This window comes from Phoenix dactylifera, chromosome 14 (assembly GCF_009389715.1).
Source record: "Phoenix dactylifera cultivar Barhee BC4 chromosome 14, palm_55x_up_171113_PBpolish2nd_filt_p, whole genome shotgun sequence".
Classification (NCBI taxonomy): domain Eukaryota; kingdom Viridiplantae; phylum Streptophyta; class Magnoliopsida; order Arecales; family Arecaceae; genus Phoenix; species Phoenix dactylifera.
The window spans coordinates 16,142,764-16,169,823 of record NC_052405.1 but is presented as its reverse complement, the minus strand read 5'-3'; the positions used below and the strand labels follow the sequence as shown (position 1 = coordinate 16,169,823).

The window sequence follows — 27,060 nt, the reverse complement described above, 5'->3', positions numbered from 1 at the left end:
AGAAGCTACAATACAATTGCTGGATCGCTATTTTTAAAATTAAAGAACGCTCCAAACAAGCACAACCATCATTTGAGAAATATTGTTCACATCTTTTCTCACAAATTCTATCCATTTAAAAAGAAAACAACAATGCAGTAAATAAAGAGATTATACCTCGCAGAATAAGAAATAAAGTTGGTGGATTCCCATTTGATGGATGTTGAAGAACAAATTCTTCAGGAACCTTACTGCCAAATATTAAATATAGGTTATTGTCGTTATCTAGTTTGCATTACTCCCACTATAAGTATATGTCACTTTAAAGAACTAATCACCTTAAAGCTTCAGCTCCTAGGATCTGTTCACGAGGAATCCATCCATCTAAATTGATCAGATCCAACCAATGACCAATAATGTCCATGGATATATAGATATCCCAGCGCCTGCATATTGCATCATATGCAATTTATACAAGAGATTAATTGCATTAGCAACAAAGCAGAATGGCACAAGCAGAAGTTTATTCATAAGGAAATTTAAAGAAGTAGACTAATATAATTGATCTGTAACAAGACTTTGTATAAGAAATAAGAATAGTAGCAAACAGCTAACCAAATAATCAACTGATGAAAACCCTCATCCCATAGAAAACCTCGTGGAAAGAATGACCGGCTAGGAACAGCGGTAAAAAGTGCAGCTGGCCAATAAGAAATGAATTTATCGCCATTTTTTTGCTGCGAGAGAGAGTACACAGGCATGGTTTAATAAAATGCAATTGCACATAAAAGCTCATCATAAAGTAAGGAACAGCAGTATCCTTATAAATTTATTAAAAGACAATTGATCATATATAATGACTGCACAATAAGTAACATCATAATTAGAAATGCCTAGCACTAACACAACTGATCAGACTGGTAGTGCGAACAATGTCCAAAAATGTCAGTCTAGAAGTTGTGGGTTTAGTTACACCCTTATAATGTGATACAGGTGGTAATATAAATAAGATATTTTAAGAACTTCATAGATCATGCAACGTTTGACTTCAGGTGTTTATTTTTTTAATTAGATTGGCTGCTATTATATGCACTGTATGACAAGCTTAGGGCAAAGAAAATAATGGCTGGTTTTGTATTTTCAAAATACTTTTTTTTTTTATGCATTGAAGTAAATATTAAACTACTACGAGCTATCAAAATTAATGTGTCAATCGCAAGGCTACATATCATATCAAAAACATCTGTATTATACATAAATCACTTCCGTCATCTCTCTTGCAATGCAAAATACCAAAAACAATCAAGGCCTGAAAGAACGCATTCTAAGATTTCCTTTTCTACCTCTTCACTACATATTTCTCCACATATAGCATCTTTTGTTGTTCTAATAATGCAATGTGTGACAAGTTTCTTTAGGTTGAATGGGATATAACAGATATCTTTAGATAGAATAAGTTAGTGTTCTAAAGCAAAGAAAAATATTGCAAACTCTGATCAAAGATGAGATTCAGGACATTTCCTGTCCAAATGCCATTATTTTCATCATATATGTTAATGACTTTGAGAAATATAAGAAACAAAATGCCACCTCAGCATTATGTTGTTTTTGATTTGAATACGCAAAAAATAACTTTTGACCATAAATCATGCACAAGGATGGGACAGCATTGTTCTGAAATTTGATAATTATATTCAAGATCAATTTATAGACAGAAATTAAGCCCATATAACTGGGATGAGACTTTTTTGCCATCATATCAGATTGATAAGTGCATGCATGCTTGTCTGTTCATGTACATGTGTACCCAAACATGTTATGTATGTAAATGTGTATGCATGTAACTGTGTATCTATGAATGTACATATGTATGCACATGTGTCTATGTAGAAAGAGGTAGAGAGAACCATGACTAGTCATGAGTATATATTGTTTGTCATGTAAAAGGAGCACAGCAACTGCCACCTTTCCTAATGCACCTTCTTCCTAAACTCTAAATGCAAGTATGTGACAACAAATTATACAGATGAGAACAAGGTTTGACCTCTGTAGTCTTGGTATTGATAACTTACCAGTACCATACAGATTACAGACTGTTATTGTACTGTAACATACAATACATGGTACGCCTGTTGGTGCCAAACAACAAAAGTGAGATGTAGTACCATGTACACGATATGGTACCAACTACCAAGAGATGTGCCAATATATGTAACTTACCAATATGATGCAATATGACCAAATATGATATAGTACTTCAATCTATTACATCCCAAACAAAACTATTACACAGACTAATCCATTAGTTCGCACCCAAATTAGAATTTAGATCCCTTGGCTTCGATAAAGTTTTTACTAAATAAAAGGGTAGATATGAGCCTATTATTCAAGATAGTACAATTACCTCTTAAAACGATGGATATCCTTTGACCGGGACTCACGTTGGACTGACTGAATTTTGTTGACTCTTGGTGGTGGTGGTGGTTGAGTGAAAAGGCCAAAAGGGTTCAACCCACAGTTAACCACGAAAAAATAATAAATATGATTTACATATTATTTGAGTACAATGAAGCAAAAAGAAAATTGAATCAGAAAATGACAAAAAAAAAATCCAAAAGTATAACTATAGGTTGGAAAGAAAAAATGTTTTAAGAACGTGTATGGATTTATTTATTCATTAGACCGTTTAGTTAATATTTCATGACAACAGCATGTTTTCAATAAAAAGTTAACAGTAAATTCCGATGCTCCGACACAAAACAAAGGGAGCATAAGCTTGCTAACAACCAAGACTGGCAACCCCTTAGCTAACCCACTAACTCAACATGAACCTAACACAAAGTTAGCACATTTGTGTGGGTATCGTTAGATTCAAGTCACAAACGGATCAACAACCAACTTGTCTAATAAATGGGTTAAGTTTGACTTTAGAGATATGACCAACCTAAGCCAGATTGACCAGTTTAATATTCAATTCAGCTTGACACGATTAACATAAACCCACATGTGACCAATACTAAATTGTAACTTTGTAAGTAATGAAAAATGTGCAGGACTTTTCCATAGATAAAAACAATTATCAAATCTCATTGTTCAAATAGCAAAGTCCCAAATCCATCATATCTTGTTCTCTCCCGAAAGACCCCTTCCCGACAACCACCACCAACCTCCCCACTCGCGGTCAATCTCTCTGCCCTTCCCTTCCTACACCAAGGGTCGATGATTCTACTAGTTACCCCTCTTAGATGGCACCTTTCTTCTCCATTTGAAACTCTTCCAAACCGTCACACCATGTCGTCCATTGTCACAATCTCTAATTACCTTGCCACCATGGAGCAAGTGATTACCATTGCTAATTTCTCATCCTCAATGACAAGGATGTGCCACTATCACCACGACATGTCTCCTTCCTCATCAAACCTGAAATATTAAAACGGATTAGATCTAGTGTTGTGGTTTGGAGGGATGTGGTGATCATTATCATCTCCAACTCCCCTTTCCAACATAGAGGAGGGCAGCATAGAATTGATTTTAAGAGTAAGAATGCCTACCTGCATAATGTTAGATTAGCTTTCTTTGTGGTGGGGAAATTAAGGTCAGAAAACTCTTTCTTGCTCCAGTGTTGAGACAATCCATTTAGTTGTGAATATCACAAATCATGATGGATTTCCTAGCAAGCGTTATGCTACATGACACATTCTAGATATGCCGAGTCTATTCTTGCAAATGCTTAGCAATCCACAGATCCATTATCCGCATTCAAGCAACAAATTATCGAAAGAAAAGAAAGTTTGTCAAAAACATAAGTGCATAATAAATTGTATCCCACAAGACGATAGCTAAATTATATCTATGTGAAAAAAAAAGGTAGCATCTTATTGGCTAGTTTGGGTTGATGACCATGAAGAACATGTAACTAACAGAACACCAAAGTACGCCAAACTAGTACCAGTCGGCATACCGATGGCGACCCGGACCGAGTCAATACCGGTTCGGGCCGTATCGAACCGGTACTAACCCGGTCCACTGCGGGAGCGTGCCCGCGCGGTTCCCAACGCGATCGGGCGCGCTGCTCCACGCGCGCGGGATGCTTTTCCCCGCACTTCCACAGGCGAAGCCGCGTTCCTCTTTTTCTTTTCCTTCTCTTCTTCCTTCTTCCCGAATCTTCTCCTTCCTTCTCCTTTCTTCTCCTCTCTTTCCCCCTTTCTCCCATGAGCAAGGAAGGGCATTTCCCCGCGCGAGACCCGGTACCAGTACGTCTTCTTCTTCTCCTCTTTCTCTTCTTCCTCTTCTTTCTTCTTCTTTCTTCCTCTTCTTTCTTCTTCTTTTTCCCCGCGCGTACCGGTGCAGACCGGTCCACAGCGGAAACCATTTTCCACGGCTAAACCGTACTAATTGGTTTCGATACCGGTACAGTACATGCAGAACCAGCCGGTACATGCCGGTTCAGCATACCATGCAGAACACGCATAATAATTTCATTATACAAACTTCCTACTCAGAAAATATCTTATTTGATTTGGTTTCCGGAACATAGTTTGCTTAGGAGGCCTAAATCATACGACATGAAGTGCACACAAAATCACAGAGAGGGTACCACATTATCCATAGCAAGTAAATTGCTTAACAAATAAAGCTAGACTAGAGTTGTTAGAGGCCGGTTATGTTAAAGAAATTTTATTGGAAAACTAAGAGTGAAAAGAGTCAACCACTGCCAACAACTTCTAGAAGGTCCCATTCAAAAGGCTCTGTAGTGCTTAAAAATTTAAATGGAGCTGAATAATAATGATGGACAAATGTTCACTCAACTTAGCTGTTCAAAAATCTATGGTAATGGTTAAGTGGTCGTTTAGATTGTTCAACTACTTGGAAAACAATCTAATGGCTACATTGTAAACTTAATGCTGACCTGGTTTGGTAAACCTGACCATACATGGATTTTATCTAAACAAAGTAAGGTGGCTGGTACTTACCACAAAGTGTCCATTGACATGTAAAAATAGTTGTAGAGTCAAAACATGGTGGAAAAAATCCAAAAATTTTCATGGACCAGATGTGAAGATAAAATATTTTCCTATATGTCAGTAATCCGCATCAAAAACTACATAATTCCCACATTGAATGATGTCTAAAATTATTTTGACAGACTGAATAGAAAAGTATAGGTAAGAAACTTTAGTTGAATCTAGCAGAAGTCTATGAACTTACACTGAACCCTTTTGGCAGCGCAATTTTGGATTGGCCATAGAAGTAGCCAATGCCCCCTAGTAGATTCGCAATAGCTGCCTTACCAACATCCATTGTTTCAGAATCAACCTGAATCAATGAAAAAATCTCAGAAGTATACTTGTCCAAATCAAATGAGAAATTAATAACCAATTAAAAATTCATAATTCATCCTTAATTAATAGTAAGTTATTTGGTCTTCAATAATTAATATGGAATTAAGGAAATGATGTCTAGATAAGCATTAGACAACTGACAAAAGCAAATAGACAATTTAAGATGAAGAACAATGTGAATTGTGAAGCATAAAATCAATTTTATTTAAGCTAATAAGAATACAACAGAATCAGCTAAGGACAAAACTGTACTTAAACAACTATGTGGATTACCAAGAGATTTGAAGGCATGGTATGCCATACCATATTGAACCGGATGGTACAAGACATACTGTACCATACCGGTTTAGTTCCGGTACATAGTATGGGGGGCGTACCGAGTGTCAGTATGCCGAACCAGCTCCCATATCGGGCATACTGACATGAAGATACGATGACACCGGTACCGAGCCCGGTACCGAGATGGCCTACCTTGCATGAAGGTATATTGAGGTGTCTTAGTCACCAAGAAGAAGATTGAACATGACTTTGTCAGTTTTTTGAGGAAATACCTGTCGTTATCATCATATTTTGCAACTTGAACAATACTATATAGGGACCGGACAACAAAGTTTCTATTATATGTGATCTTATTCATGTAGCAAAAGAATGCACCAGCGATGGTGAATAAAAAGTGCCATTCAATTTTTTTGTATTTTTTAGAAACTTTATTTAGGTAATTTTTTAATTGGTTTTAGAGTCCTATTTTAACTGAAATAAATGTAAAAAGAGTCTTACATTAGATGTATGTTGGGTTGGACAAGTCATAAAATCATTATGAATTGATTTTTGCTTGTTTTAGGTCTCTTTCTACTTAGGGTTATATGCTATTCCGAATTATTTTTGTTATAAATATTTTAGAGATTAGTTACTTGCCTATCAAAAGTCCTAGTTTGCTTGGAAAGCAAATCATGTAAAGTCCGTAAAAGGGTCTACTAGGGTTGAATGAAAAAACACCTTACAGAATTTGTTTTACATGAATAAAAGGATTTCTTTAGGTCAAGTCCAGCCTTTCTTATCTCTCTCTTTCTATTCCTACTCTCTTCTCTATTTCTTCCTTCTTCTTCTTCTCTTATTACTTTACTTTATTTCTTTCCTACTTTCTACTAGTCTCTCTTATATTTGCTGCTATTCTTCTTCTTCACTGGATGGCTGGCACCAAAGTTGGCAAGATCGTCCCAAACCTCCCGGTTCGCAGCATCCCAAGCAGTATCGGCGGCTTATCAGGACGGTTCCGGCAAAGAATCCGAAACGCCGTGCCGAAGAAGGAGAAAGAGAAGAAAAGAGAAGAAAAGAGAGAGCAAGTGTTGGAGGGAGGGACAGAAAAAGGGAGAGAGGCCGGCAGAGGCCGGGGGAGCCGATTTCACTTAAAAATCGCAAAATTTTTACCGTCGAACCCTTATTTCGAACAAAACCAAGATTTGGCTGCGGCTTCCGCCACCCGCACCAGCGCTGGCCTCCGCCGGCCCTCCGCCAACCTCTGCCACCCTCCGTCGGCCTCCCTTCCTCTCTCTCTGTCTTCTCTCTCTCCCTTCCTCTCTTCCACATGTGAGGGCTCGTGCGGGCGTATGTTTAGTCCCACATCGATTATTCGCTGGGTAAATCTTGGGTACTTATACAAGATCAAGGAACCCAAATAATACCTTCCGGCTAGCCATTTTGGGTGAGGTCCTGGATTGTTACAAATGGTATCAGAGCGGACCCAGCCCATAACTTATGTAGACTAGGGGATACTACAGCACGGATCCATTAGGGTTGACCACGGACCGATCGTGGTGTTTGTGATTAAATTTGAATGGATTTGAACCCTTAGCCTGACGAGGACGTCAGGGCTTGAACGGGGGAAGTATGTGAGGACCCATGCGGGCGTGTGTTTAGTCCCACATCGGTTATTCGCTGGGTAGATCTTGGGTACTTATATAGGATCAAGGAACCCAAGCAATACCTTCCGGCTAGCCATTTTGGGTGAGGTCCTGGGTTGTTACAAATGGTATCAGAGCGGACCCGGCCCATAACTTATGTGGACTAGGGAACACTGCAGCACAGATCCATTGGAGTTGACCACGAACCGATCGTGGTGTTTGTGATTAGATTTGAATGGATTTGAACCCTTAGTCTGACGAGGACGTCAGGGCTTGAACGGAGGGAGTATATGAAGATCCGTGCGGGCGTGTGTTTAGTCCCACATCGGTTATTCGCTGGGTAGATCTTGGGTACTTATACAAGATCAAGGAACCCAAACAATACCTTCCAGCTAGACATTTTGGGTAAAATCCTGGGTTGTTACACAGATGTTTGAACAGAGCACCCAGAATAATGTTCAATATGTCAAATTCCAAATGGAAAGCAAGAAAATGTAACAAAAGTTTACCTTATCCTTTAGATCAAAGCATCCAACAAACTTTTCTTCAAAAGCCTTTTGTTTCACCTCTAGTCGACTAGTCAACATGGTTCCTAATATATATATATACACACACAAAAAAGGTTTTGAGTAAAAACTTTACAAAAGAAGTTTATGAGAACAACAAATATAAGCACCAGAGAAATACTTTGGCACATGACACCTTTTCAATAGCAATGATGAGAACATATCATGGCTAGTTGCAACTCCTCTAATACTGACGATAGTAAATAATTATCTCAAGCATATGCTAAAGGAGATGTAAGAAATCATGCATATCCATCATGTATCAGAGACAAACATGTACTAGTAGTTTCACATAACAAATTCAACACCAAAGAAAATGGACAGCACATAATTCTTGCTCTTAGAGACATTGACCATATATAGAGCTCCACATAACTCCAATGTAAACTGGTGTGCAATTATATCCATATGTTTCATCTCATATTTTATTTGGTATATTTAATTGAATCCATAGTTTTTTGACCGAACAACAATATTCTAATTTACATGGTATCAGGTTCGAAAATTGACATCTTTGAGACTTCAGCACTAACTTCATGGCTAATTGGGGATAATTTGCTCATGCATTGGACAATTTTTGTGTCAACTATTTCATCAAATCAAGATTTTAAGCCCCAGTCTCGAATCTAGTATCAATCAGCAACTGGATTGGAATGGTACTGTCCCTACACTTGGGGTGGCTTGGCATCTTGATGCTTTGCTGGGACACTGTTTTCAGTCTTCTTCCATTTCTAACATTTTTGGTAATAGAAAATCTCTACTATCTTTTGTTAATCTTAATTATTGTTTAAAGAGTTTTATATTTTCTTTGCCCAAATTTAGAACAGGGAGAAGTCTTGAGCCCATAGTTGGATTCACAATGCCGGTATTGGTAACAATACCAACAATAACTAGGTGATGGATGTATGTTGCCCATGATCCGAACAATCTCCTATTCTTCCTCTCTTTTCCCATTCTTATTATGTTGTGCCTTGAATAAAAGGATGTACTGGCATAGGGCCTCTCCTTAAGCCTTAAACCTAAGGTTGAGGTTAAACCCCAAAACTTAAATGCGCAAAGACATTCCCTAATCCTAAATTATGATATAGATAAACACTAGAAACCTCCAAATAATCACTATAAAAAACAAACAAGAGAACAAATAAAAAAGCAAAAATGGGCATCATAGTGAATTATCAAGATGCCAATCTGTCATAAGTGTTGGGAGCGACTTGGGACAGTAGGGGGAGGTGGTCAAACCAGGGGGTGGAGAAGGGGTTTTATAACTTACCGTTCCGGCATGTTGAACCATTCCAACTTGGCGTTGGTTTGGTTTGGTTTAGTACAGGCCAAACCACCAGGTTCAGATTGGTTCGTCAATCACTGAATGAAACCTTATCAATTTGCCTATTTCTGTGTTCCGAAAAATGGTCTAGAAAGCTCAAAAAGGGCAGAAATTTTGCAAACCTAGAGTAGGTACATAGGAGTGTTTATGGTTAAAATTTGGTACCATTTGGAGTTCTTTGACCAGCAATCAAGATATGGTCAAGCAGGCTGGTTGATAGGACTAGTTTTAGTCCAAATTGATGTATTTAACACTCAAAATCTTGGAATTTAAGCCAAATTCAATGGAATCAACTCTAGAAGGCTAATACAGTTAGGGAGTGCATACAATAGTGTATAGGTATCGTTTGACCAAGGTTTGAACTAGGGTTGACCTAGGGTTTTATTGGGTTTTAGGCTATTTATGGCTTTGGCTAAAAGGGTTAGGGTTGGGTAAGTTCTCATTGTCCTTAGTCTTGACTTGAGCTTTTGAACATACAAGGAGCCATTAAATAGGGTGCTTGGGGATGTTTACACCAACTCTCGTCCTTGGTTCGAACTTCAAACAACTCTCTCCACTCTCATTCACTTGTCAAATCAGATCTGCAAGATAATTGATGAATCATAGCAGATATACACTTAACAATATCAGGAAACATCACCAAGATTAAAGGTGTTTTGCATTGCTTCTGCTTATGTAGAAGTCATTCTTAAGTTCTATAGATTTTGCAGAAGTTTTCAAACAAAAAGAGCACTATGCCACAAATTTGACACTTGGTTACAGCATAACACAACACAGAAGCTTCTTCCTTTTTTGAGTCAAATGCATAAAGATTTGTCAAGAATAGGTTTTGATTGATGTGTATCTGATATAACCTAGAGTTCACCTAATTTGAATTTGAGTTCAATATTCAAGCTCAAACCTTGCCCATTCTTAGGTCACAATGAGGTCCAGACCAAGGTTCAGCTCAATTTTGCAAGACCATCATACATCAAGTTTTCATAAGCATAAGCGAAGGCCTAGTCTTTCTATATTTTCCTAAAATTCACTTTCCAACTTATGCTGTGAGAAGTAGAGCTGATCACGGGCCTTCTGGCCTAGCCCGAAATTTTTTGGGCTTGGGCATTAATAAAAAGGCCCATGGGTCGGGCCTGGGCAGGAAAAGCGGCCCGAACAAAAAATCGGGCTGAGCCTGGAAACTTTTAAAAATGGCCCGGCCCGGCTCGACCCGTGTTTTATATATAAAACAAAATAAAGGTAGAAAAATACATCCAGTTTTAGAGAGCCCATTAAGATGTTAGGCCATTCTGGCACATTTTCAGATTCCAAACAAAGAAAAAATCGGGCCTGTCGGATCGAGCCTGGGACCAGATTTATAAAGTCAGGTCGGGCCTGGACAAACATTTAAGCTCGACAGTCGGGCCGGGCCGGGCCTGAGCATAGCCATCGGGCCTAATTTCTGTTGTAGAGACCGGCCCGGGTTTTGATCAGCTTTAGTGAGAAGCCCTTCTAAAGTGATGTTACCAAATGCTCATTATTTCTACAAAGAATTTGTTATTTTAAATGTTGTAGGACTCCTGATAACTAATGACAATGTCAAACACACCTAAGGCAAGGTCCGCAAAACTGGTGCTCAAAACCATACTAGTACATTACCAGTTCAGTACGGTATGGCCAGTACACATCTCGTACCGAGATCGTCTTCCAACACTTTTCTCACTCCCAACCATAGTACCACCCGAAACTGGGCAGTATAGGAAGGTATCGGGCGATACGGGGCAGTTTTGCTTGGATCAAACTAGTACTTTACCATACAGTACAACATGATTAGTACAAGATGGTACAAGTCAGTACGGCAAATCTTAACCTAGGTTTCCAATACTATCAAAATACCATAATGTTCATATGCTTTCCGCTCCAGTACACAGTTTGTTTCTATACTAGTACACGTGGTGTCAGTATGGGACCAATGTTTTTAAAACTGGATCGAACTAGTTGGTTCGACTAGTTTAACTAGGAACTAGTTACCTATCCGGTTCGGTTCAAACTTAAGAGAGCCGAACGAACTGGTCAGACCGGTCAGTCCGGTTTGATTTGACTTTTTTAAAATTTTAAGTCAAGATGCTTTAAGCAAAAGACCCAATAGCACTTGTCAGGCAATTCGGCAACGGCGGAGCATAGCACGTCACCGACTAGGCTGGAGATCAAGGAGATGTGGTGGGTCTTGGTGGCGTGCTTGATGAAGGGCTTCATGGCAACCATCTGGTCAAGCTCTCGAAAGTTGGCCTGGTCGCAGGAGCCGGAGATCATGACGACCAACTAAGTGTTTGCAGCAACGTTGGAGAGGTTAGTGAAGCTGTGGATGCAGCCGGGGTTGGAGACGGTAAGGAAGACGTGAGGGCGGACAATGAGGTAGCCACAGGAGAAGGCGGCATAGCCGGCGAACAACTCATTGTGGAAAGCCAAGTAACAGACACTGAGGGCTATGCCACGGGTAGCAACGACAGTGACAGAGATCCCCACCATGCTGAACATGTGCTGGACGCTAGCATGAGCGAGGGACTGAGCCATGAGGGTGTTGTCGTCAACTAGGGTTTCGATGGGACACAAATCTAAGGTTCGGGATTCTAGGGTTTTGGAGTTGGTCTCGCCCGCCATTGGTGGAGAGTTGGTGAGTTAGCAATTGAGCTCAAGCTAAGTGGATAGTGTCGAGGCCACGAGATTTGGGGGAGACAAGCTCTATTTCTAGCAAAAGGGGAGAGGGGATAAGCCAAGGGAAAGAGGAGAAAAGGGGAGAGGGGGACTGAGGCCTACGTCTCGGGTGAGAGAAGGCTGGGGCCGGAGCACCAAATGCCTCTTCCCCTTTTTAAGCGGCATCATATATCTGTCATTAGATCTTTGAGTAGTGGCTGAGATACAAGTTCCCACTTATAACTAGAGAAATAATATTATACTAATTATCTTCCTAGAAATTGGATTGGAGAGCATGATGAAAGATATATTTTTTTCTGATTTTTTCTATTTTTTAGAATTTCTTGAAAAATAAAAATATAATTGTGACGTTATAATGACATCTTGATGATGTCAGCAGATGGACCGGTCGACCTAGGTACCAGACAGCTTGCCTATACGATGTCCAGTCCGGTTTTAAAAACATTGTATGGGACGCAAGCTCATACCATGTCTAGGTACCCGATACCATACCCTTCCAGCAAAAGATCAGCCCAAGGTCCAGGCACTTGAAACCTTGAATACACACTTGGCTAGAACTTTGGGCTTTCTATATGGGCACAAGAAAAGGGAGGTAGGGTTCAGTCAGTGGTCATATACAATTACATATCAGCCATCAAAAGCAGCAAAATCAGCTATTCAGCTGGTTCCTTAATGGTATAGAGCTCCATAGAGTTTCTGTAAATGAAGTTTCACCATAAGCTTGTCTGTCACCACCAGCGGCGCATTTTGGCTCAACTGTTCCCATGTTGAATCTCTAAAATAGCCTTATTTTTAAATCTGAAATTAAGTACTTGTGGAAATTGTTATTATCATGTAATTGGGCATGATTTTGTATTGTTAAGCAATTATCAATACCTTCAAAAAAAGACTTTGTATTGTTAAGCATTAATCAATTGGTTTAGCCATTTAGGGTTCAAAAAATAAGTTTGAGTATCACAAATACAAGGTTGCATCCTTAAAACCAGCTTGTTTATGTTAATCCCCAGCGCTGAAACAACCAATCTCAGTCTAGTTCATATGCAGAGATAATAATATGCAGTCTTGTGCCTCACATTTGTTCTCATTAGTGACACCAAAAATGTGAATCAATTCATAAGACATTTACTAGTCCTAATGACTATCATTAAATAAGTTTCTTGATTAAATCATGGAGCTTATCAAGTTGCATATCACAAATTATCCAAACTGATTGAGATACACATGCACACCTATGTTTTCCCCAAGCACGGAAATATGTGGGTGTTCTTTCATAATGACCAATTTCACAACCTACTCAATGTTAAAATGCTAAAACATTTTCATCTACAGAAGCATCCAAAGTTCCAAACTGAGAAAAATACAAGCAAACAACCAGAATCTCATTCTGTGGAGTCAATTCTCAAAAAACCTGATCACATCACTCAAGTTCCAGAGACAGCTGGCACTTTGAAATATTGCCTCCCATATGTCACAATGTTCAGTGTTTTAAAAAAAAGTAAAAAAATCAGTTATGAAGGTAAAGACAAGAAAAAAAAGTAACTAATCCCTGTGTGACATACAATGCTGGCAGTCTGGCACAACAATCAAAGAGGCATTAAAGGAAATGCAGTCATGAGGTTGATGTTGCTTCAAACAAATCACAATTTTCATTATCAAACATCTGCAATACAGGACTAAGATGAAGTTCTTACTGGATTCTTCATCCTACGAAGTACCAATTGTAACAGTAATTAATATTTTAGACATCTATAATTTTTTTAAATTGCTTAAATAGTCAAAAAAAAAGTAGCTCAAAACACCTGTAAGGGATTTGATGCGTTCTTCAATTCTTGAAGTCTGTACATCCATTCCAGATACAAAAGCAATATCCATTTTGGCTGGAAGCCTCCCAGAAATCTGATTAATGATTGCAGGACAAAGCAAAGATAAGAATACTCAAGAGAGAACTTGAGTCAAAAGAAAAGAAGTTTCATGCTTCAAATCTGTAAATTAAGGCAACGACCACACAGACTTACCTAATTTGTGTTGCATTGATCATAATGTTATAGAATAAGATATGGATATTGATTAAAAGAATGAAAACTACATCAAGAGTGGGAGACTTTGAATTCTATATTAAGAATATAACTTCACTTTTCTTGAATATAATATAATATGCCTTGACAAACCAATATTGGCAAGAACATCTAACACCTATCTTTTCATCAAAGAGCCTCAGGAATAACAGAAAAACAAAGTGACCTAGGGCACATGATCAGCATTGTTATCAGCACCTGATAAACAATTATATTTGAAGAATCTTCTAATGTGTCTGGCAGCTGAAGATGCCCAGTTCTCCTTGCCTAGATTATAAGTCACAAAACAACAAAAATATAAATTGCAAGTCTACAATCAAACTTTAACCATAAAGCATTAAGAAATAAAATGGTCGAGACAAACAAGGCACTATACAGCCATATCTCAAGCAAAATTGCTAGAATAATGTGGACATACATTGATGGCAAGAGTCGCCTGAACCAGCTCAGTTAAATTGTGCATGTGAAGAGTTTTGTACCCAGAAAAGTGCATTTCCAGATTCTCCTGCAAAAGGCAGGAAGAATTCACAAATCAGTTTCTCTAAAGTCTAAAGCCGAACCAACAAAATAAAACATGATAAAATAGACAAGGAAAGCACAAGGCACACATTCTAAAATCACCAACACAGAGAAATATAGAATCACAGATCATAAGTTAGAGGCAAATTTGAAAGCACGATGGAAACGTTACCCAGTATGATCAGATGCCAACAAACACTTACAAAAAGAAATTCCGAGACGTCTGTATGTTGTACCACTATACGTCTGTATGTTGTACCACTACACAATAGACGAGGAAGTGATAAAGGAAAGCACTTTGGATAGTTCTAAGACCAAAACTATCCAAAAGGAAGGTGTTTGGATTGAACATCAGTAATTAGATGGGCATTTATCGTCGAATCGTTGATCAAGGTTCTGCAAGAACTCACACTAGGAAATAACTAAGAAAATTTTCTGGCAGGAATGTCATTTGGTTTAAATTATACCAGCTATTAGAATTAATGTAGCAAAATTATTGTAAAACTACAGCATGAAACTTTAAAGGACTATATTGAGACTTTAGCAAAGAAAACAAGCCAAACAACAAAGGACATAGCACGGTTGGCCGAACAATCCCGAACTGGGTACACCCTATACCATACCGACCTGGCTAGGAGCCGGATGGCTCAGGTCTCCAATTCGGGGCAGGATTCAGACTGATTGATTATACCAAGTTACATAATACTGACCAATTTTGAATGGTCAGGAGATTTGAGGTCCGACTAATTTTAATATAAATCTCCTCCCCCCTCCCTTATCCCAAACCCAATTCCAACTCCCCCTCCAAGGGTTTCCACTATCCCCCTCTCCTCCCTCCCTCTCAAGACTTTGACATCCCTCATCTTTCCTCCCAATGCTATGACACCTTCTCCCCCAACAACGAGGATGATGCCATCCACCTAGTCTTCACTCCCCCCTTCCCTCCCAAAAACCCATCCCCATCACCGTACTACACCGCTGCCGAGGTTTTTTGAGATCTTTAGGTCTTTTCCTCCCTCTCCCAAAACTAAATAGAAAGGCCTTTCAATAGGACACATGTACTTGACCAGCATGATCCAAAGCATTGTGCGTCGATAAGGCACACTACCATACTTTACTGACCCGGTAATTGACCAGCACAAGTTACGATACTGGTTCAACCAATCTTTGGTGATAGTGACCCATTTGGAGACATAATTTTGGATACTAATCGGTTATTGTATAGTACAGGCCAGAACTAGCCAATATGATGCAATACAGGATAAACCGTCATTGTATCTTATTGCTACTTCTGAAGAACAATATGGGTCATATGTTATGCTAGCATTTTAAGCCTCATTAGTATAGGATAATCGACTTAAAAGAAATTCGACAAAATATGTTCTTGTTAGAGATCCCAAATCAAGTGTCTAGTTTGCCTATGCGTCATCTAGACTGTCTTCTCCAAGCATTTTGACTTCTTTTGTGTTAGATAAAGATAAAAGGGACAATAATATGAGTATCATGAACCCACAAACCAAAATATGTTGACTTATGCTAATGATATCAAATGCAAGAAAGTCTATGTATTCATTGAAATTCAACAATATCCAAATCAAAAACATAAAACAATCACAAAACTATCAATCTTGTCTTCTAATTTTTTTCAATGATTAGCAATGCATTTAACAACATTGGTGTACTAACATAGTCATTTAATGTATAATTTTCACATCCAAAAAGATACAAGGAGATTTGCAGCTCATTTGGTTTTCTATAATCAAGAAACTTGCATAGATGGTACTATATATGACTGTAATTTCAGTATTTTTCAACTACAACTCAATCATTGGGTTGTCTAATGCATACATCTACAAGATATAGAAAAACACTTTGCCAAGATGTGTGTGAGGGATGTATAGATCTGAAGTAATTTTCAGAACAAAATTACTACCAATATAAATAATATTCACATGTTAATATATTACATATTTACTGATCAATAGTCAGTCACAATTCATTCTAATAACCGTTTTTTCAAATGAACAATTAGTATCAATCATCCAAAAGTTATGTATTTGAATTTGTGGAGTACATTAGCATACCCTAATATATATTATTATTAATACTATAATAATTAAAGTATAAAGATATTATAATATTATAAATATTAAGAATATATATTATTTTAATAAACTTATTATTATAATATTATTGAAATATGATATAAATATTAATATAGCATTATCAGCTATATTGTTAATTTGTGTAATATAATTATATTTATATCATCGCAAAATATTCCAATACTCCAAAGTTCCAAACTAATTTTATTGTTGTCGTGTAACAACTCTCCCTTGCACAACTATTATAGTTCAACCTACAATCATTTTGGCCATGGTTTGAGGTGTTGCACAAGGCTCCCAACAAGTAACTTGCAATTACACATTGGATACCATATTACATCAACCAAATGCTGGATTTGAGCTAGTTGCAGAAGATGGAACTGCAGTAAATAATCGATAACAGGCCTTTTGGACAGAATTTTAAGAGACCATGAGATTAAAAACACATAAAGGAATTCTATCATTACTGAAATTGAAAATCCATACCTGTGATTCTAAATGGACTTCCCAACCACCAACATCCTTGTGGGACCCAAATGCCAAGAGAGTAGCATCATGAGATCCAAATTCCTGCCTACGCACGCCTAGCAAGTTTCCTTCTTCATCGCCGATGTAGAAAAAAAGATGTGCTGTGCTCTCATCTAACCTTGATCTGTTGAATCAAATGGACAATATCAAATTTCCATCCATGCAACAAGACAGTATTAAGTTTGTGCAGTGATAATGATATGCAAAGACAGCTGGATAAAAGCATCAAAGGTTTGGTTGTATGTTTAGTAGCTATACTTGATATCATAGAGCAGCCCTTTATTTGGTTGAGTAGAGAACTGTTATTAGACATGATCTTCTATCAAAACAAGCTTGCAACAAAAGAAAAGCCTTACGGGGAAAAAAAAAATTCAAATGATCACAATCAACTTAGGGACAAATTCGATACGGACTTTCTTAACACTCTTCATGGTTTTCTAAAGAAACATATGTAGACTCTTGAAAAAACATGTCATCATAATATTCCAGAATAAAGCAAACTATGACAGCATTTTCCAATCATCAAATAGAAGGGTCAGAGATTCCAAAATGATTAAGAGCATGAACATGAAAACTCCAACCTATTTTACATTAGAAAGAATTCAAACATTTGTATTGGTTTAGCCTAGCAAAACAATCAATTCCATTGAAAAAATGGATCCAAGTTACTAGACCTCAATCTTTTTAAAATATGTAAAATCTAGGCTACATGCATGGGTGACAAAGGACAACTATTGTAACAACCCAGGACTTCACCCAAAAAGGCTATCTAGAAATATTATTTGAGTTCCTTGGCTCTGTCTAAGTACCCAATATCTTCCTAGTACATGACCCATGTGGGACTAAACACATACCCGCACGGGTCTTCACATACTCCCCTCGCTTAAGTCGTAGCATTCTTCCAAGCTAAGGATCCACATCCAATCAAGTCAAATCACAAACACCATGAATGGCTTGCTGCCAATCCAAAAAGAACCCAGTGCTATAGAATCTCCTAGTCCACATAAGCCATAGTCGAGTCAACTCTGATACCATTTGAAACAACCTAGGACCTCACCTAAAAAGGCTAGCCAAAAGGTATCATTTGGATTTCTTGGCCCTATATAAACACCCCAGATCTCCCCAATGGACAACGATGTGGGACTAAACATAGGCCCAAATAGGTCCTTACAACTACTAAAAAATTTGAAGTCAAAGAAGATACTTGAATCTAGAGTTCTATTATAGATATTATCTTATTTTATTCTTCTATTTGTAAATACATTGTATTCCCCATGTTTTGTATAACATACCATATAAATTCCCTAGCCTATTATAATAGATATTTGTATCATTATCGAAGCTCATGATATCTTTCTCCTGATGTTTCAAAGTGTCAAATTGCAACATTTCCTTCACAAGATTAAAATTTTAAAATAGACGCAATCATGAGATGTGGGCCACTCTACGGTGCAATATCAAGAAAAGATTAATAAAATATAATGGCTTTATTGCTATATGGGGTTGGCAACTCTGACCTAGCCCTTTTTACCTAACCTAACCTAAACCGGAGCTAACTCGTCCAACTTGATCTCTTGGGCTTGCAAGTCAATTACAAGTCAAACATTGACCCACTAGTTTGTCAAGTTAGGTTCAAGTCAAGGGTTCTTGATCCATTAACTCCAAGGCCTTTAGCTAGAAACTACATTATAACTAATATATTGCAACTTTTAAACATAAGATGATATGAGCTATTGGGTATTTGACTATATGGCTCTATGCTTTAGCTAGGTAGAAAGTGGTAACCTCCCTAAGTTTAGGATTAAAAAAAACAATTCTTGTCAAACGTTTGGAATGTAGTCAAAATAGAGCAAGACGGAAACAATCCAAATTTTCTCTTGCCTATACAGTAAAACAATAAAAGACCCAAAAATTAAGTGGGCATGGACCCTTAAACAAATCCTAGGGCAAGTTTGGGTCAAGCAATCCCAACTTGCTAGAAGGTCACCTTAGATTAGGATCAAGAGCATACATACTAGATATAGGGCATTGACTCAGTGCCAAACTTGTCCATTGCAACAGCTATCATTTATGCACTCTACAGAATTCTCCTAAGCCAAAAAATTTATAGATATTTTACTGTCCATTTCTTTCAAAAGATTTGATAGTCTACCAATGGAAATCTAGAAAACCGGTTATCCATTTATTGGTTAAATGGAAATGTCACTTCTACTACCAATTTACCTCAGTTATAGTAGAAATATATTGCTTTCAGGCCAAATCAATCCACATCTAATTTATGCAAGAGACTCTTAAGGCAATTTATTCAATTGTAGTAAATGCAAAACCTGTTGCTTGTCATTAATCACCCTAACCACAAAAGTTCGATGATAACTAACCTAAGCTGCATTTGTTTGACTTTTAGTTTCACTTTGTTAAAACAACTTTTTCAAGGCATTTTTGTGAAGTTAATGTGAATTCTTTCTATTATAGGTGTTTTTTTCTTGTGCACCTTGTTATTAATTCCTTCTGAATCCCCTTTTCAACAAGGCTCAACATGTGAGTACAAGCAACCTAGTGATGTTCCATATCACTACTCATTTTCAAGGCTTTTTTGTGAAGTTAACATGAATTCTTTCTATTAAAGGGGGTTTTTTTCTTGTGCACCTTGTTACTAATTCCTTCTGAATCCCCTTTTCAAGAAGGCTCAACATGTGAGTACAAGCAACCTAGTGATGTTCCATATCACCACTCACATCATATTACCTAATATTATATATTTTTCCATCTTGACTTATATTTGGTGCTCCCTACACACAATGTTCAAGAAGTGACTCCGTCCCTAGCGCATCCTCTTCTTATTCCAACTAAAAATCTAAGAGTGAATATTTAGAAAATGATAGATAAACTTGATTCCCACTTGCAAAATAGATTACTCTACTGCATAGTTTATATTTTTGCTTGCTATCACACTGTATTAGAGAGAATATTTGAGATCATATTCATGAATGATTCTTATTTAATCTGTCAATTGCTATCGCACTGTATTAGAGAGAATATTTTTTCTTTCGCACATTGAACACTACACTTGAAAATTTTGATGCAAATAATTTTAGAAGGTGGCAAAATCAAATGAAATATTTGTTGACTACTCTTAGATTGATTTCGACCATTAGTGAATCCACTAGAAAATTTTTGATGGGTCAAAATCATGCAATGCTACCCAACAAAACCAGCTATCAAACCACTGTAGCATGCTGCCTTGGCTTCATCCTCATCTCATCCAAACTAGACCCATACAAGAAATAGATACCATTGTCAGTTTGTCACCATAGAATACTTGTGCTCTTTCCAATAGGTTTTATGATATCTATAGTGGTATTAAAAGTGCAAAAGCATTATGGGACACCTTAAGACAAAAAAATATGGACTTGATGGTACGAAGATTTAAAGCTTTAGATTTTAACAAGTGACACTCTTGGATAAACCATATCAACTTGCAGCTCTAATAAATAACTCACCCAATTCATGGGCTGAACGTGCAAAAAATCTAAATCATAGCCAAGGTGAACTCTCTTTAAGCTATATGCTAAATTACAACATATTGAGTTATCAATCTAAGATTAAAAACCAAAACCAAAATGCCCCAGAAAATCTAAATCAAAGAAAAGGAATGATCCCTGAGAAAAATAAGAGAAACAACTTCAACAGCTATCACAACAAAAAGCAAAAGAAAAAAAGGATCTAGTGGTCATTGGCTGGTTGCTGCTTCGTGTGTGGGAGGACCAGCTGTATGGGACAGGATTGCTTCTCCAAAAAGTACATCCTGGTCCTCAAGAAAACATGGTGAATTCAGGGTCCGTTCCACAGACCGCTTTTAGCCCAATTCTCTTCACCCCTAAAGCTAGCTAACACATTCTTACAAGAAAATGACTAAGCATTGGTACCCAAGCAAATAGGCATGCATGTTCCAACCGCACATAGTTTAACACTTATCATGTCTAGAGTGGAAGAGCTGTAAAGATGGAGAATAATGCTACCACTCGTGTATTGTGTATCGGTCATGTATATAAAGCTAACAACCAGGAACACCTTAACCCTACGTGACCATCATGTTCCTGTCATTGGAGAAATTTCATTAGTGGGTCTCCTTTAATTCAACAAGGTTATTCATTCTTAATCAATGACTACCAACGGTGCAATTTTCGTAGGAAAGGGGCTATTTGTCAAAAGTTCTATCCAAAACCTGATGTAACTTCCCCTCAATCAATGAAAATTATATCATTCTCAATGTGGAATCTCCTAGTCTACTAGAGCAATGTGAAGTATAACTCAATGAAAAGAATGATGAACCTAAACTTAATTCCAAAAAAAAAAACAGCATTTAATGGTAAAGACAAATGTGAAATCTATGTCGAAAAACATAAGAAGTCATTTCAATCAATAGATCGAGATTTCAAAATCCTCAAACTAGTTTATACTGATTATTGTGTTTCATTAGAGTTTCTAGAGGAGGAAATAAATATTTTTTTAACCTCCAATGACTACTCAATCTATTGGTATATCTACCTACTGAAGACAAAAGATGAGGTTCTAAATAAATTTCAAATCTATACGGCCGAAGCTGGAAATCATCAAGAGAGGAAAATTAAAAGTCTTAGATCGTACAAGAAGGAGATTATACATCTAATGAGGTAATTGTATTTTGCCAGAATCATGGAGTTACTAACGAATTTACTGCCGCTTATACTCCTCGATCCAATGGAGTAGGTGAAAGAAAAAAATAGAACACTGATGAACATGGTCAACTCTATCATAATCAGTTTATGTGTGCTTGAGAAATTGTGGAGGGAAGTGCTTGTTCAAGTCAGCTCGTAATAAACCAAGTAGCCTTTTAAAGTAGTGCCACAACCCTGTACTGATATTGGAAGAGAGAAACCTAATTTAAGATATATACAGTACTTTTGTCATATAATGTTAGATTTTCTCTGATGCATCTATTAGACTAAGTCAAAAGACCAAAAGAACCTTTATTCTGTTCCACTCCACATGGACGAAGTCAAAAAATATACGCTTAATTTCAAAATCAAACCACATTTCAGCCTCATAGTACACAATATTTCAGAAGCCAACTTCCTACATTACATTTGCACCATAGGAAGCTGTAAGACTATGCAAACCACAAAATCATCTATAACATTACAGGTTATCATTCTAGGCATCATACAGAATTTTAATAGAAGAGATTCATATAATATGGTCCCTGCAAAATAAGAAATGTTCATCTATAAATGTTCTTGGATATAACAGCAAATAGATGTTCCTTGAGTAGTTTAAACTAAAGCATAGATCCGCAATGTTTTCAACTCTTGAATCAGTAAGAAGTTTCAGCAACTGAAATCATACCATGATGCCACAGTAATAGCATCTTTAGAGTAAGCCTATACTCCAATTAATTTCATTCAATGTTTAGAATAGATGATGGAAGGCTAGAACTTACTCCTCCTTCTGCACATCCAGTCTAACAGCCCAGTCCCCTCCATAACCACTTGCTTCTTCTTTCTCTTTCAAGAAACTAGTTGTTATAGACATACCATGATCAACCAACACTTGACGGCCATAGTCTCGGCCATTGTGATCCGTCCATCCGTACGTGCTGAGTTCATCAGAATCTTGGCAAACATGACGGAGAAAATACTGTCCATTCTTTATGCCAATCCACATCAATCCGGCAATAATTGACCTTGGCGTTCTGCAAAAGACATTAACAAATTACTAATATATAACAAAAAACAAATTTCTCACTAGACCATGTATCCCACTACGTGTCTTACAGAAGAACCCATAAAAGATCTTCGAGATCGCAATTATAGACATAAGTTCAGCAAACAGATGCATCTACTGGGAGGAATGCGCCTAGACTGAAACAGCCCTCCAGCTAAGGAATACTTATTCACAATAAACGGTCTGTTGGTATGGCATAATCAATTTAAGGAAAATCCATTTAATTTTATCAACAAAGTTGCATCTTCTATTTAGACCAAACCACATCTCATTGGTTTTCAATCTGAATGAAACAAATGGAAGAAAACATTTGAATCGTTTATATATATCTAGAAACATATCAAACTACAGGAAAGCAATCAAATCACCAGCGAATTGAGTACCTGGCGCGAATTCCAAGGTACACATTGGGTCGGTAGGTTCCCCAGTACAAGCTCTCCTTGTGCTCTCCATGAAACTGTACCAATTTAACACATAGGGAACGAAAAAAAATGATCACCTTCCTGTGAAAAATCAGACCAGAAAAAGACTTTTTTTTCTTTTGAATTGTTAAAAATCGCTTCACCTGGGGAAGATCCATCATCTTAGGAGCTGGCAAGGGCGTGACAGTCCTCATCAACTTCTTAACCGCATCATCTTCGTTGGACGTCCCCTGGTAATTGTACACTAAGAACGCAACGAAAAGAAGGGCCAGGAATCCAAATCCTAATCCTAGAAGGGTTTTGAGACTGACATCCATCAACCGGATGTGGCCGTGGTCCCGGCTCCTTCCCTTTCGAGCCCCATGGATCGGTCCCCGATTCCGAAGGGGCTCGTCGGCGTCTAGGTCCGCCGGCGGGTTCTTCGCCCGGCTCCGGGCGGTTCTGCGGCTACCTCCGCTCATGCCGACCTCCGATCTCTAGTGAGTGGTCAAGTTTTGGAGTCAACTTGAGGTTTTCGAGATCCCTTCCATGAAAAATTTATGATTCCAACCACAATACGTATGTTTACATAGAAATATGCAAATATTCAGGTATTATATTTCTTAATAGCCTGAAAACTCAATTGTTATTTTACTCGAAAATATCTAACCAACAATAGAGTGTTAAGATTCGTGCCATAAAGCTATGGTAAGGTTGCCTAAGGCTGCCTCCATAAAGGTGCTATTAGGCATCACTTCTATTTCTTTTATTTTCAAAAATAAAAAAATTTATTTTTTATTTTGAAAAAATATAAATATATTTGGTATGGTTAAATATGACGATGGCAATGATTAAATAGTAATGTAGATGGTGGTAGGTTAGCATGTAGGATAGTTTTTTTTGAACAAGAATTGCAAATTAATTATGTATTTTACTTAAATTAGAAGAAGGAATTCAAGAATAGGCATAACAAAACAACATATTTCTATCTCGTTATAAGAAATAAGTGAAAACATACTATCAAAACTTCGAATGGAAGGTAGGATGAGATTTTAATAAAACTATAGCATAGGTCATGTTAAAGAAAATTAAAGTTCAGTGTATTTTAGGAAGATAATGATCCATAAATTGGTAAGGAATTAGATAAAATAACAAAATCCTTGCTATATATAATCAATAAATAAAATTATATTACCAAGCAAAGCTTCAAATCAAAAGATTATACAATATTTTTATCTAAACAAGAAAATAAATGTAAAACGGCATTAAATTAATGGAAACGATTGCCCAAAAAATATAAAGAAAAAAAGAAAGAAAATATACAAATTTAAAAGGAGAATCGGTAATTAGGATCACATTAAAGGCCGAGAGTGAGACGATTCAAATCTAGAATGAGAATTAATAGTTATGACCATATTAAAAGTCAAAAATGAGAAGAAAAGTTACCTTCAAAACTAAATTATATCAAAAGATGATCTTCCTTAGGCTTGGAAGTAAGCTCAAGCCTTAAAGACTAAGAGCCTCTCCTCAAGTTGTAATAGGGCAGACCTTGTCTTTTCGTTCATATAATATTCCTCCTTGCTGAATTAGTCAATATTTGAATTTAGGAGGGGGGTTGGAAAGGATAAATATTCTAAGGCCCTAAGATTTTGGGTTCTTAACCAGCTTGAATTTCTTTTGAGGGGGCTTAAGATTGTAAGACTACTAAGGGAGGGGAAAAAGGTTGGGTGAGGGGAAAGAGTAGTAGTAGAACTTTGGAGCTTATTTGCTTGGTTTGTTTTTGTATAGAAAAAGGCTTAGGCTCGCCAAAGTAACAAATTTAGATTTTAGAAAGACGAGAGGGTGTAGGGATGACTATGATGACTACATAAACTAAGAGGTTTTATGGATAGGATTTATCTTTTTCTCTTACACTCTTACCCCATGGTTAGCAGCCCTGACTTAGACTTATCCATAGGTGAACCTAATATGCATTTACTATCTTATAGAAATGTTGGTTATAACTAAATGGAAGAAGAGGTTAAGGGTGTTATCTAGCATATAGAAATTGTGTACAAGGATTGGGTTTTTTATAAGCTAATGGATCATATAGCTCTTTTAAATAAATTAATCTATTGGATCAGGAGAGCTAGTAAAGGGCCTGAGATTATGGAAATTAGTTTGGGTTCATCCCAGGCCCAACTGGGCTCTCCTGATCCAAGGATCCAGCTTGAATCACCAAAATTAGATTTGGGTTTGGGATGACCCATTAAGGAAGAAATTGTTGCATAAAGGAGAGGACTACAAGTTTGACCACCACTTAGCTTTCTCATTCCAACCTGACTTATTTGAACCATTTCTCATGTTATACTTGTTATTTCTTTCAAAACATAACAGAATTAGGTCTTACTTAATATAACAATTTATTACATATAACCCCCTGTAATGTTTGAGAAGTCCCTTGGAGGAAGAAGTTGCAATTTCTCACCATAACACCAACTCATTTTGGAATAAGTAAGTTTGAATGAGGATAATTTTATGACCGGGTTATGCATGATACAAATATTAAATTTAGGTCTAGCCTTTCAACTTAATAGGTCATCACGAGTTGAACAAATCTCTTCAAACCCAACCCTAGGCCTCTAGGATAAGTAAACTGCAATAGTGTAGTGAGTCCAGGCTAGGGTTATAATCGAGCCAAGCTTGGTCAAGCTTAGAGTCTCATCAAGCTTGGTTTGAAATTAATTTTGATATTGAACAAGGTTGATTTGTTGACCATTGTTTCAAGCTTAATTTTGAATCGATCCAAATGCAAGCTTTCTTGAGATTAGCTTGATATCCAAAATCGAGCTAAAATCAATTTAAACTCAAGTCAAGCTTGATTCTTGATTTGAAGCTTGGGTCGGGCCTAAATTAACATTTATTTGATTCAATAAATAAAAAAAAAAACTTCAATTAAAGAACTAATCCATTGATCCACTATATAAAATATATAATATGTAATTTAAATATATTTGAGCCTTATGGAGCCAAGCTTTTTAACTAGCTTGACGCTAATTTCCAGCTTATTTTGTTGGTTCAAACTTTGTTTCTTTAGCTTCAAACCAAACTGGAGTTTTAGCTTTTCTCAAGTCAAACCTAAGTCGATCTTGAGTTACTCAGTTTGTTGGACACCCCTAGTCAAGACTAGTAAAGATTTAGTTCGAGCGATTAGAAAGATCTTGTAATAATGGCTGAAAAAAACAAAATGAATAAAGCAAAATGTGGAGCAAACAACACATTTGGAATTTATTGTATTTCTTTTCTCCACTATAGTTCCTTTAATATCCCTGTTTATTTTGATGTCCAACCCTAAATTTGCACTTCTTGACTTTTTAACAAAGACTTCTCTAAACTGTGAAATTTGCATATGGTACTTGCACAAGCATCCTCCAAATTATGCTATAGGATCAAAGTTGATGACAAGCTGTGGTTCAAGAAAAGCACAAATTGAGATCGACTCGAAGTTAAATAAACCAAGATTGAACTAACAAAACAAACTGGAAGCCATTCCAAAAGTCAACATTCCTCAATAAGGTTTGACAACATTTATACCATTATATATTATTATATATTATTATATATATTACATATTATTATATATTATTATATATCAAATATTATTATGCATTATTGTATATTAGTATATATTGGTATGTATTACATATGATACATCATGGACTACTAGATTAAAGCTTTAATAGCCATATTTTTTATTTTAATCAATCAAATGTAAATTCTCGCTTGACCAAGATTGGAATCAAGAATCAAGCTCTAATTCAAATGTTTAACAGGCTTGATCCAAGCCTTGGATTGATTTCAACTTGTTTTAGGATTGTCAAATTGAT

The 27,060-nt window shown here is 36.9% G+C and overlaps 1 protein-coding gene across 2 annotated transcripts in view; it reads right to left on the bottom strand.

Annotated features, from left to right (window-relative positions):
* Window positions 1-23,760, bottom strand: part of LOC103706515 (mannosyl-oligosaccharide glucosidase GCS1-like) — a 60,108-nt gene extending 36,348 nt beyond the window's left edge. The window contains exons 1-12 of one of the 2 annotated variants that reach the window (XR_603984.4): window positions 23,359-23,760; window positions 23,177-23,250; window positions 22,510-22,761; window positions 16,989-17,154; window positions 14,297-14,383; window positions 14,077-14,145; window positions 13,603-13,699; window positions 7,732-7,814; window positions 5,188-5,295; window positions 595-716; window positions 318-425; window positions 157-230 (exon numbers count right to left, since the gene is read on the bottom strand). Coding sequence is in view for 1 of the 2 variants with exons in the window: in XM_008790643.3 (XP_008788865.1) it covers window positions 157-230; window positions 318-425; window positions 595-716; window positions 5,188-5,295; window positions 7,732-7,814; window positions 13,603-13,699; window positions 14,077-14,145; window positions 14,297-14,383; window positions 16,989-17,154; window positions 22,510-22,761; window positions 23,177-23,250; window positions 23,359-23,676 (1,558 nt within the window). In the remaining variant the exon portion in view is untranslated. The remainder of the gene's footprint in view (window positions 1-156; window positions 231-317; window positions 426-594; window positions 717-5,187; window positions 5,296-7,731; window positions 7,815-13,602; window positions 13,700-14,076; window positions 14,146-14,296; window positions 14,384-16,988; window positions 17,155-22,509; window positions 22,762-23,176; window positions 23,251-23,358) is intronic. The other variant, XM_008790643.3, reaches the window with a different exon arrangement.
* Window positions 23,761-27,060: the final 3,300 nt, after the last annotated feature.